The sequence below is a fragment of the Quercus suber genome, unplaced genomic scaffold (genome assembly GCF_002906115.3).
Source record: "Quercus suber isolate HL8 unplaced genomic scaffold, Cork oak 2.0 scaffold_390, whole genome shotgun sequence".
Classification (NCBI taxonomy): domain Eukaryota; kingdom Viridiplantae; phylum Streptophyta; class Magnoliopsida; order Fagales; family Fagaceae; genus Quercus; species Quercus suber.
The window spans coordinates 532,627-546,412 of NW_027069842.1; the positions used below are offsets into that span (position 1 = coordinate 532,627).

The 13,786-nt window shown below is 41.0% G+C and overlaps 1 protein-coding gene across 1 annotated transcript; it reads left to right on the plus strand.

Annotated features, from left to right (window-relative positions):
* Positions 1-6,362: 6,362 nt before the first annotated feature.
* On the plus strand, positions 6,363-7,139 carry LOC111998777 (uncharacterized). The gene has a single exon (XM_024030874.1). It carries the CDS (start codon positions 6,363-6,365, stop codon positions 7,137-7,139), a length of 777 nt encoding a protein of 258 aa, XP_023886642.1.
* The last annotated feature ends 6,647 nt before the right edge of the window (positions 7,140-13,786 follow it).

The following is a 13,786-nucleotide window of genomic DNA, read 5'->3' on the forward strand; positions in this document are numbered from 1 at the left end:
TTACATAAAAATTAATGTTTATCATATAATATAAGTTTAAAAATGCAATTATATTATTTCATATAAATTATATTATTATTTTCATTTAAATCAATCTCAAACACATAGCTAAATCTATTTTAATATCTCATATCTAGCATTAAATGCTTTTCTTGCTCTCCAAAATTTAGTCAAAACACAAAGAGACCATAATTAAATCTCTAAAACTTCATCAAATATCAACCAACTAGTTTATTACTTACCAAAATTATATTGTAATGAAGCCATAGACTAAATATACAACTTTCCAAAAGAGGAAACTTAGCCAAAAATACTAGCAACAGTTCTAGCAAAAACTGCCTTAACTCCAGTAGAAGCTGCAATAGCTCTAGTAGAAGCTGCAACAGCTCCGGTAGAAGTTGTAGTACCTCCAGCAGCAACTTAGGTAGTTGACACATGTTTTAAAATGACATCACTTGCCCATTAATGGTCAATCCCAGCAACTACCTGCTATACAAAAAGAAGTAAGGATCCCATAAAAGAAATCCTACCATTTTAAGTTAAGATCCTTAGCCTTCAGTTGCAATACCAGATTTAGGAAGGTTCTATAAAGGTTATCTTACCATTTTTAGCCAAACCATGAATTTAATGCTAAATATTTTCTTCCAACAGAAGATATCATTCAGATGACATCATCCAGCAGTGTCAGCTGTTGCAACAGCTACTGCTGTAGAGTTGACAGTTGTGATTGAAAGCTGTAAAAGCAGCTCTGGCAGCATTAAAGTCTTAGAATTTCTTCTTTTAGCTAAAACTAAAAGCCAACTAAGGAAATCACTTGTTTTGCCAAAAACCTTTCCTTATTTGCTGATTTTTCCCTTCAACTAATTCAAATTTAGTTACATACTTGGCTCTATATAAAGAAGACCAAGCAATATATATTACAACACACCATTATACAACATCCATCCCTCTCTCACCCACTTATTCTGAAACTTCATTCATTTTGCTGCCATATACACATTTTCATACTTCTCTATCTCTCAAATCTCTCTTCTTAGATAACAACATAACACGTATATTACAACATACCATTATCCATTACCCATCTTTCCTACCCTTCATTATTATGAAATATCATCATTTTGCTGCTCATAAACACATCTCTATCTCTTTCTCTATTTCTCTTACAATACCTCTCTTCTTAGAAAGTAACATAACCAATGTCATAACACAAAAAAAATTCCAACAACAACTATAAGCTCATGTATTTACTATATTTAACCTTCATACTATCTATCTCATACTTCCATGTAATTTACAAACACATTCCTCACAAACTATCCATACATACTTCTCACATAAATATTTTCATCTATCTTACAAACACCATATCTCACAAAACTTATATATCTCTTACCATCTCCATACATCTTAAAAAATACCAAACACTCTTCCAAAAACATATTACAAAAGCCCTTTCTCATGGAAGACATATGAACATTAAAGACTAAAAGTCCTTCTCTTATAAGTCACAATGATCTCATATTAAAGTCATTCTCATGAAAGACATAAATTTCTAATATTAAAAGTCCTTCTTATGGAAGACAATAACACTTATATTTGGCTAAAAACTAAAAGAGTATTACATGGGGAAAATCATTTAAGTGCATGATAAAAAGGATAAACTTAACCAACCTATGCACATGGCTAGACATATTCTCTCTCCTTCCAGTTGCACTCATTTTTCCCCTTCAATCATGAAGTCACCATGAAAGAACTCATAATATCATATTGTACCGCTAGACTCATTTTATCATGCTGCTGAAATGTTCTAAGTCCACTGATATTATACAGCTAGAGCCATGAACTATTAAGATAAGTCATTATATCTTTAGCTCCAAATTTATATTATTGAATATATTTTATTTTATTATTATGTACCGATGTACTCATATTATTATTGCCATTGGAATGTTATCAACTCACTAACTATACGGCTGGAGCCACAAATCATATAAAGAATGAAGTGCTGCTATACAGCTGGAGTCAGAAACATAAAAGATAAGTCAATGTTTTCTCCATCTTTGAAATTACATTATTAAGTATATTAAAACTCATTATCATTGTACCGCTGGATGCAAATTACTTTAATATTATCTCACCATTTAATAAACATGGATTCACTAATGCTTCATTAATAAACACATATATTAATAAATTGAATCCATCTCACTACAGGACATGTATTATTCGGACATAAATCACCATTGGACATATACCATTTGGACATGAACTAGCGCTGGACATATATTATTTGGACCTGAACCACAGCTAGACCAACTAATTAACATATATTATTCGAACATAAACCACAACTGGATACAAACTGTTTGACATACATTATTTGGACATAGACCATTGCTGGACATACTTATGTTGAACATGAACCATGAATCGCAGCTGGATATGGACTATTTTGGACTCATCCCATTATTAGGCATACGACACTTAATTAATTAAATTCTAATGGACATCACTTAACACACATAATAATAATGTTCAACTCACCACTTAATCAAAGCTATTATGCTAAACATATTATTTATATATTTCAACCATTATCATGATTCTAAGACTTTGGGCTTTATTTATTTTGTAGGCTTAAAAAGCACCGGAAGCCATTGGTCTATGCGGTCGAATGTCGAGTTCCAGATTGGACTCCCCAAAACAAAGCTATTTTGGACTTATCCCATTGCTGGACATATGACACTTAATTAATTAAATTCTAATGGACATCACTTAACACACATAAGAATAACGTTCAACTCACCACTTAATCAAAGCTATTATGCTAAACATATTATTTATATATTTCAATCATTATCATGATTCTAAGACTTTGGACTTTATCTATTTTGTAGGCTTAAAAAGCACTGGAAGCCATTGGTCTACGCGGTCTAATGTCGAGTTCTAGATTGGACTCCCCAAAACAAATTCGGGCCTAACAAAGTCACACCTTCAGCGGAAGACATGTGGCTATGCGCAAAAAACCACCCCCGACACTCTGGCGACTCCACTGGGGAGTCATAAAGTATAGCCTTATCATGCCTCCAAAAGTCTAGAATCACATATCATGAAGGAGATCTCAACTCCGACATATCACACGCTCAATATCCCTTGATCCAACAGCTCACAGAGTTGAGTCATGACATTATTGTGTTCAAGATGTTTTGTGAAATGCCAAGCCACCTATCTCTCAACTATTTGAGCTACCCCAAGGCTTGTAAACTGCTTATTCTTAGCTTATAGCCCTATGCGGTGAATAAAAAAAAGAAGAAGCTCTTATCCTTAAAAAAAAAAAAAAAAGTCTATCCAGCAGTAGCAGCCAAAAAAAAAAAAAGGTTCAAAGTTCCACAATAGAGGGTCTCTTTAACAGAAACCTCTCTTTTTGCTAGAATAAATTATTATTATCCATCATCCTCGCAACAGGAGCCTCCAGTGGTAGAAACCCCTCTTACCGCTGGACATATTCATTTCTCCAGCCATAGAGGGCATCAACAGCAGAAAGCCAGAAACCCTTATTTTTGTTCGAATAATTTATTATTGTCCATTATCCCAGACATAGGGGGCTCCAACAGTAGAAACCTCTCTTACCGCTGGACATATTTCTCTCTCTAGCAGTAGGTGACCTCATCAGTAGTAAACCATCATGCTGCCAATCAAACTCATTGTTATCCATCACTTCAGTATAAAAAGAGGGACCTCTTCAACTGAAATAATTCCTATCGCTAAACAATAAATTTTCTTCTTTGGTAGTTTAATCAGATAAGTTTCCCACAAAAACACATAATCTCTTTACAAATTATTCCTATCCAATAGCATAAAAATATACACGTGCCTATTTGATCTTATTTATCCACTCACCAAAATACTCAAATAGCCGCCATAAATATTTCTCATCCCATTACCAAATTAGTCCACACATATTTACCATCTCATTACCAAATTGGGCCACGATATAAACCATTGCCATAAAGCCCAAAAACCACATATCTTGCCCTATTTTTTCTTTAATAGCAAAGCCCAAAACTGGCCCTATGAGCCCAATGCACAAATCTCATCCCTTCAAAGCCCAAGACAACATATACTTGACAATATTTAAAAAGCCCATGAGTCAAGTTCATGACAAAACTATTTTATCAATGGGATTTAACCCCATAATCAAAGCCCTTAGTTTAAACCCATGGTGAATTTATTTTACCAATGGAATTCAAATCCTTAATCAAAGCCCATGGTTTAAACCCATGGCAAATTTATTTTATCAATGGAATTCAAATCCATAATAAAAACTCATAATTTAAACCCATGGCAATTTATTTATCAAAAACCCAGTTCTCGTTGGCAACATCAAAAGCCCAATTCTTATTGGCAACATCAAAAACCCAAGCTAATTACTTAGACTATCAAAAGCCCAAGCTAACTACTTGGCATTGTTTTATCAAAAACCTAAGCTAATTACTTAGCACTATTTTATCAAAAGCCCAAGGTTATTAATACTTGGCAAATATTATATTATCATTATTTGACTAAAAGCTCAAGTATTATTTTTGGCAAACCATCATTTCAAAAAATCCAAAATCACTTTACAAAAATATTATATCTTACTCAAAGCCCAAAGTTAATAACCTTTGGCAAAATTGATTTTTTTTTTTTCCAACAAACACATTATACTTAAAGCCCAAAGTTAATAACCTTTGGCAAATTAAATTTCATAGTAAGCATAAGCTCATAAATCATGGCAAATATTTATACCATATTATCTATCTTATGTAACACTATTCATTTTTCCAAAACCCATGGCAAACATATATCAAGCCCATGGAGAAATGTGAGTGTGTGTCACTAATAATTAAGCCTATAGAAATTATATTTAAAAAATATGGCAATTATATTTGTGGGGCTTGAGGATTTGTCAACCCTTGCCCACTTTATGTTAGGCCCAAAGGCCCACGCCGAAGAGGTAGAAATGTTCGAAGACGAAAGTAGGAAGCCTAGGTCCCCAAGAAACTTAGCTGAGGACGATCCTGTCCTCGGCCAGCCGAGATCATAGAAGGGAAGAGTAGCATGCTACCAAAGGCAACCTCAGGAAGCGTCCTAAGAAAGAGACAAGTACAATAGGTCAACCATGGAAGTATGGAGGATGAGCAATTCCAGGAGGAATTGTCACCTCCACATTAAATGCCCACAACTAACATTCTGGCCGCATTAATGAGGAAATGACACCTGGACAGTACTGTCTAGGTTGCCGCAGCTCACAGAAAGCTGAGGAAGGTGGCTGATGGGACAAACACTCAAGTAGTAGCCTATATGATCAACAGATTGAGGGCCAAAATTAACTAAGAGGGAGTATATAATGTAAAGAAGTCCTCCCTAAAGAGGGGGCACGGAGAAGCACAAGAGAACATAATAATTGGTATCAACTTAGAGACCAGTGTAACCTGATATTGAGAAAAGTAAGAAGAACTACAAACCCTTCAGTTAAGGGACGAGGACAGACTTTCACACTTCAAATTTGTTTCCTAGTTATTTAACCCACTCATAACCATGTTTAGTTGTTGTAATCCTTACTAAGGCCTAGTTCATACACCCATTCTCTACAAATTCATTGTATTGGGCTAGTTGGGCTTGAATTCATTCATCCAAAGAGTAGAAGTGCTCGAACCCAGTCCCTACAATTGGCGCCGTTTGTGGGAAAGAACTTGTGTGCTAGTAAGGGCAACGATCAAGCATGGTAGGATCAGGCCCTCACCAAGCAGGCTTTCATCAGCCCGAGCCGGCTAAGTCCTAGCACCAGGGTAACTTCCATAACCTTGAGCGTGATCGAAATGAAGAGAATGGAAGGTTTCAAGAGGGAAGTGTACACACCACTCAAACCAGCAGAAACCACTTTCGTGGGGGCAGCCACATGCTCCAAAGATGAAATAACAATCGGGCCATGCAACAAGAAGAAGAAGTTAGGAGCCATGTATCCTAGAGACAGGATGATAAGATAGCCATGCAGCGAGAGATAGACGACCTAAAGAGACAACTGCGTCATGCACAACGAAAACGGTCTCGCCCTAGTCTTGATATGCCCTCTGACGACGAAAATGACGATGACTATAGGCAAAGATCGAGAACTCCTCCAAGTGAGACCTTCTCCCATGAAGAAGAACACCACCGGAGGCGTAAGTGTAAAAGCCCACCCCCTAGGGGCTTGGGGAGCGATGCCATGAGTAGGGCACTGGATCAACTCTCCAAGTCACCTTTCACATGCCATATAGAAGAGACTATGCTTCCTTGGCGGTTTTCCACAGCTAACCTTCGCCATTTATAATGGCAAAATGGACCCTGTAGAGCATGTGAGTCAGTACAACCAAAGGATGGCTATCCACTTTAAAAACGAGGCGCTGATGTGCAAGGTCTTCCCATCTAACTTGGGACCAGTGGCAATGAGGTGGTTCAATGGTTTGAAGACGAACTCCATAGGTTCGTACAGGCAGCTAACCCAAGCCTTTGGCTCCCACTTTGTTACCAACAGTAAGGCCCCTCGGCCCCTGAGTGCACTATTGTCTTTATTCATGCATGATAGAGAAACTCTAAAGACCTACTCGAACCGATACTGGGAGATGTACAATGAACTGGATGGAAATTTTGATGACATCGCCATCAGCACCTTCAAGAATGGTCTCCCAACTGGGCACGGCTTGAGAAAGTCTCTAAGTGGTAAGCTTGCCACCAGTGTGCACCAACTAATGGATCAAATTGATAAGTACAAACAAGTAGAGGAAGATCAGTTGCAGGGTAAAGGCAAAGAGAAGGTTATCCCCCAAGAGAGGGGAGATTTCAGGTCAGACCGACATAATAACAATCGTCCAAGGAGAGACTTCGTAGGGCAATCCGGAGCAACCAACACACAGACTGTCAATACTATATTTCGGGAACCAGTACACCAGGTGTTGGAGAAAATCAAGAATGAGCCATACTTTAAGTGGCTGAACAAGATGGTGGGAGAGCCCACAAAGCGCAATCAGAATCTTTATTGCCAATACCACCAGGACCACGGACATGCCACGGAGGACTATAAGAACCTCTGGAATTATCTGGACCAGCTAGTTTGAGAAGGAAAGCTGAAGTACATTCTGCATCATTCCAATGGTCCCTAAGGCCAGGCCCATCAGGAGCCCCAAAGAGATACTGCACTGAGACCACCTACGGGGATGATCAATGTGATCTTGGCCATGCCGGGACGAACAGGCATGTGCCCTTCGCGAGTGCTGTCTGTGGCTTAGCTGCCTGCCGAGGGGTCCCAGCTAGAGCCGAAGAGGGCCAGGAGGAATTTTCACCCAATCTTGAATTTTACAGAGGAAGATAAGATTAGAACCACTCAGCCCCATGATAATGCGCTAGTAATCACTTTCAGGATCGGGGACTATGATGTAAAGAGAGTAATGGTGGACGATGGCAACGGGGCCGAGATCATGTACCCCGACCTCTACAAAGGGCTGGGGTTGAAGCTAGAAGATTTGATGCCTTATATCTCTCTTTTGATGAGCTTTGATGGGAAGCTTGTTACTCCAAAGGGTATGATCAGGCTACCCATCCAGACCGGCCTAGAGATAGTGGAGGTGAACTTCATCGTGGTGGACACCTACTCTCCATACCATCGTCGGTAGACCCTAGCTTCACACCCTGGGGGTTGTTGCCTCCTCCTTGCACAAGAAGGTGAAATTCCCGTCAGGGGACTAGGTTCTTGAAATCTGTGGTTGCCAATCCACCGCAAGGCAGTGTATGGTGGCCGCCATTTCACATCGGCTCGACGCAGAGTCCTTAGCTTCTGCCGAAAAGAGCTTATAGTAATCAAAAGCCCTGGTGGTGCCTCCTGATGCGGCCGTCGAGGAAGCAAAATGTGAAGATCTAGAGAAGGTGGTCATTGGTCATGACCCAGAGAAGTTCTTTCAAGTTAGGGCTCAGCTGCCTTTTCGGGAGAATGAGGGGTTGATTGAGTTCCTCAAACAGAACATTGACGTATTTGCATGAGATGCTTGTGATGCTCCAGGGATTGATCCATCCTTCATTTGTCACCACCTCAATGTTAATCCGTTCATCACTTCCAAGAAGCAGCCACCTCGGCGCCCGTCAAGGGAGCATGCTGATGTGATAAGGGAAGAAGTGAAGAAGTTTAAGCGTGCAGGGGCTATTAAAGAGGTTTTTTACCTAGAATGGTTGGCCAATACTGTGGTGGTCAACAAAAAAAGTGGAAAATGGAGGGTTTGTGTAGATTTCACAGACCTAAATAGGGCATGCCCAAAGGACTCGTTTCCTATGCCTCGGATAGACCAGCTGGTGGATGCAACTGCAGGCCATCCTCGGATGAGTTTCTTAGGTGCCTTTCAGGGCTATCATCAAATACCACTAGCCTTGGAGGATCAGGAGAAGACAGCCTTTGTGACACCCATTGGGAACTACCACTACAAGGTAATGCCATTTGGTCTGAAGAACACAGGGTCCACTTATCAAAGGATGATGACGAGAATGTTTGAGCCACTATTGGGCAAGAGCATCGAGGTTTATGTTGATGATATGGTGGTGAAGAGTAAAGAGGTATCCGAGCATTTAGGAGACCTTGGATACACCTTTGATGTCTTGAGGAAACACATGCTGCGCCTAAATGCCTCCAAATGCTCGTTTGGCGTGGGATCTGGCAAGTTCTTGAGCTACATTATTACTCACCGGGGGATTGAGGTTGATCCTGACTAGATCAAGGCTATTAGCAATCTAAAGCCTCCGCAAAACCCCAATGAGGTCCAAAAGCTCACTGGAATGATCGCGGCCCTGAATTGATTCATTTCCAGGTCGACTGATAGGTGCAGACCTTTCTACCTCCTGATCAACAAGTGGAAGGGATTTGAGTGGTCCGAGGATTGTGTCGTGGTTTTCCAGCAACTCAAGGAGTATCTATCCTGGCCATCTATTATGTCCAGTCCTGAAGTCGATGAAGTCCTATATGCATACATTGCTGTGGCCTCTCATGGTGTAAGCCTGGTGCTAATACGAGATGACAATGGCATTCAAAAGCCAGTCTATTATGTGAGCAAGTCGTTACATGAAGCTGAGGTCAAGTACTTACCCTTGGAGAAAGCTATACTAGCTATGGTCCACGCTACATGAAAGCTTCCCCATTATTTCCAGGCCCATACAGTGGTTGTCCTAACCTAACTACCCTTGAAGTCTATACTTCGGACTGCTGATTACACTGGAAGGATCGCTAAGTGGAACACAATTCTAGGGGCTTTTGACATCAAGTACATGCCTCGGACCTCTATAAAGGGCTAGGTCCTAGCTGATTTAGTGGTCGAGTTTTCTGAACCACTAATAGAAGTAGTAGCCAAGAAGAGAAGCATGGATGGAAAATCAGTTGGGGCAATCTCTATCCCAGGGCCCCCATGTTGGAAGGTGTACGTTAATGGCACAGTAAACCAAAGGGGGTCTGGAGTGGGGCTAGTTCTAGTATCCCCTGAGAAGTCTGTCATAGAGAAATCCTTAGGACTTAAGTTCTCAGCCACAAATAACGAGGCCGAGTATGAGGCCTTGTTACAAGGGATGATCATGGTGTAGAAAATGGGAGGAAAGGTAGTGAAAATGTTCTTCGATTTGAGACTGGTGGTAGGCTAGGTAAAGGGAGAGCTGGAAGCGAGAGATGTGAGGATGCAAGAGTACTTAAGCCAGGTCAAACGCTTGCAATCATACTTCGACCTTTTCAACTTGTCACATGTCCCTAGAAGTGGAAACACCCATGCAGATTCATTGGCCACACTTGTTACCTCCTCGGCAGGAGATCTACCTCGGATCATTCTTGTTGAGCATCTGGAAAGAGCAAATGAGGTGGTAAAGGGTGTGGTTCCTATCCATTAAGTTGGAGTGAGTCCCAGCTGGATGGACCCTATAGTGAGATTCCTCAAGGACGATATTCTACCCGAGGAAAAGTCAGAGGCTGAGAAAGTACGAAGAAACACTCCTCGGTTCTGGTTGTCTGAGGACTACAAATTGTATCGACGCTCCTATGCTGGGCCATACTTATTATGTATTCACCCCGAGGCATCAGAATTACTGCTTGAAGAGTTGCACGAAGGGATCTGTGGGAGTCACACAAGAGGAAGATCCCTGTTGCACCAAGCCATCACCCTGGGATATTGGTGGTCGGGGATGCAGAAGGAAGCCCTGGAGTATGTTAGGAAGTGTGACCAATGGCAAAGGTTTGCCTTAAATATTCATCAGTATGGAGGGATCCTTAATCCTTTGTCCAGTTCATGGCCGTTTGCCCAGTGGAGCCTGGATATTGTAGGTCCTTTCCCTAAGGCGCCAGGAAATAAAAGGTATCTGTTGGTCAGCACAAATTATTTCACCAAATGGGTTGAAACTGAACCATTGGCCAACATTAGAGATGTGGATGCTAAGAAGTTCATCTGGAGAAACATTGTTACGCAGTTCGGGGTCCCTCATACCTTCATTTTATATAACGGACTTCAATTTGACAGCAAAGCTTTTAAAAGATACTGTTGTGAATTAGGGATCACAAACAGGTACTCAACTCCAGCTTATCCTCAGGAAAATAGACAGGCTGAGGCTGTCAACAAGGTCATAGTCAATGGGCTTAAGAAGAGACTGGACGATGCCAAGGGAAGATGGATAGAAAAGCTGCCCCACATCTTATGGACTTATCGGACCACACCTCGGAGATCAACAAGGGAGACGCCTTTTGCCATGACCTATGGGGTTGAGGCTGTTATCCCCTTGGAGGCGAACTTCCCAACACTGAGGATGAGCTCCTTCACCCCAAGTAGTAATGAAAAACTACTAGGGAAGAGCCTAAACCTAATTGCTGAACGAAGGGAAAAGGCAATGATCCAGTTGGCCTATTATTACCAGAAGCTCAAGCAGGGATATGATGCAAATGTGAAGCTAAGACCATTAGTACCAGGGGACTTAGTGTTGAGGAAAGTTGTGGGTGCTGCCAAGAACCCATCCTATGGAAAGCTAGGACCCAATTAGGAGGGACCATACCGAATTACCTCAGTAGCAAGGCTGGGTGCATACTACTTAGAAGACTTAGATGAAAAACCTGTATCTCATCCATGGAATGCAAATAACCTGTGAATGTATTATTATTAATGAAAGTATTTCTGTTAATTCAAATTCTAAGTCTGTTATGATTGTATATATCATGTTTTGGCAAACATATAAGTGTTAGACAGAACTAAGGTCTTGCATGATCCTCAGACTCAAACTTATAGGGAAACTAACTACTTCAAGAAAAATCTAAGTACTAGAGAAAACCAAGGTCTTGCATGGTCCTCGGACTCAAACCTATGCGAAAACTAGTTACTTTAAGAAAAATCTAAGTATTAGACAGAACTAAGGTCTTGCATGGTCCTCAGACTCAAACCTATAGAGAAACTAACTACTTCAAGAAAAATCTAAGTGTTAGACAAAACCAAGGTCTTGCATGGTCCTTGGACTCAAACCTATGGAGAAACTAACTACTTTAAGAAAAATTTAAGTGTTAGACAGAATCAAGGTCTTGCATGGTCCTCGAACTCAAACCTATGGGGAAACTAGTTACTTCAAAAAAAATCTAAGTACTAGACAAATTCAAGGTCTTGCATGGTCCTCAGACTCAAACCTATGGGGAAACTAGTTACTTCAAGAAAAATCTAAGTACTAGACAGAACTAAGGTCTTGCATGGTCCTCAGACTCAAATCTATGGGGAAACTAGTTACTTTAAGAAGAATATAAGTGTTAGACAGAACCAAGGTCTTTCATGGTCCTCAGACTCAAACCTATAGGGAAACTAACTACTTCTAGAAAAATCTAAGTGTTAGATAGAATCAAGGTCTTGTATGGTCCTTGGACTCAAACCTATGGAAAAACTAACTACTTCAAGAAAAATCTAAGTGTTAGATAGAACTAAGGTCTTGTATGGTCCTCGGACTCAAACCTATAGGGAAACTAGTTACTTTAAGAAAAATCTAAGTACTAGACAGATTCAAGGTCTCGCATGGTTCTCAGACTCAAACCTATTGGGAAACTAGTTACTTCAAGAAAAATCTAAGTACTAGACAGAACTAAGGTCTTGCATGGTCCTCAGACTCAAATCTATAGGGAAACTAGTTACTTTAAGAAGAATATAAGTGTTAGACAGAATCAAGATCTTGCATGGTCCTCGGACTCAAACTTATGGGGAAATTAACTACTTTAAGAAGAATATAAGTGTTAGACAGAACCAAGGTCTTGCATGGTCCTTAGACTCAAACCTATAGGGAAACTAACTACTTCAAGAAAAATCTAAGTGTTAGACAGAACCAAGGTCTTGCATGGTACTCGGACTCAAACTTATGGGGAAATTAACTACTTCAAGAAAAATCTAAGTACTAGACAGAACCTGAGCTACGCCTGGTTCCTCAGACCACCTGCTTTGATGATGATGACCTTTCCTATAACAAAATCTCAAAATTAAGCACATGAGCATCACTTAAAGCATTTTAGGGTGCCATGGACTTGGTTTTGGTTCAACCTACACCTGGAGGATTCCTTTTTTCATAACTTTGAATGTTCATTAAAGAGCTGAAGGATCTAGTGACTTTGATCTATCCTGGTTCTAAATCAAAAACAAAAGAGGGGTAAGTTTCCATTTGTATAAACATTTTTGCGTTATTATAATTATTACTATGATAAGTCGAGGCACAATTAGAGTTAGGATTGTACAAGTGAAAAAGATAAACAGGGCAAGTAAGGGAAAGTAAAATGTGCGCTTCATTAAGTCCATAAAAGTTACACAGTAGGAGTCACATTACAATGTTTAGAAAAAAAGAAAAGAAAAGAAAAGAAAAGAAAAGATAAGGCAAAAGTGCCAAAGGGCCTATTTCTTCAACTTAATCTTCTTCCCCCCCTTGGGAGGCTGGTCTGTGGCGGCCTCGGGGTCCTCAGAGCTCTGACTTGGAGGAATATCCTGCAGAGGCATCGCAGAGAGAGCTGTCTCCTTAGCGAGAGGGACCCGGGCATCAGAGGAGGGGTTTGCAGCCTCTTGTGGTGCTTCCTCGTTAGGACCTTTGTCTGTTTCAATTACCCCAAGAGGATCAGCTTCCCTGGCAGGCTCATCAGAAGTGGTAGCAGCCAGGGCATCTTCATTAGGAGCAGTACCGACTTCCTCAGTGGCCACCTCAACCTCGGAGTTAAAGGGGGCAGCCTCACGGATGGCAGGAGGGAAGTAGACGTTCTCAACCTTCCACAGGTCGGATGAAGCCTCAACTTCAACTTGTCTAAGGGCCTTATTCCAAGTCTAGAAGCTGTAGAGCCTGCATACCCCAAGGACTTGAACTTTAAGGGAGGCCTCCGTCTCAGCCACCCCTATGGCATAGGCCGCCTGCTTGGCTGCCTCCTTCGAAGCCTGAGCCTTTGCCCTGCCAAAATCTGCCTCTACCTTAGCCCTTAGAGCTTTGTCTCTGGAAAACTCTGCAACGTTCCTGGCTCCCTCTGCCTTAGTCACCTTTTTCTTCAGCTCGGCGATTTGCTCTTTGGCAATCGTCAGCTGTTCCTTTGCCTCAAGCAAGCGCCTAATTTGGTCCTGGGCCTGCCTTTGGGCGCCTTCTAGGCCTGCCGTGGCGCTATCCTTGGCCCTAGTCATCTCCTTAAGATCCTCCCTAGCTTTTACAAGATCAGCCTCGGAGGCCTTAAGGGTCCGAGCAGCTTCTAGGCGCTTGTCACGCT

Excerpts from the sequence above, each read along its gene's own strand:
- LOC111998777 (XM_024030874.1), top strand. The coding sequence starts at position 6,363 with ATGGACCCTGTAGAGCATGTGAGTCAGTACAACCAAAGGATGGCTATC.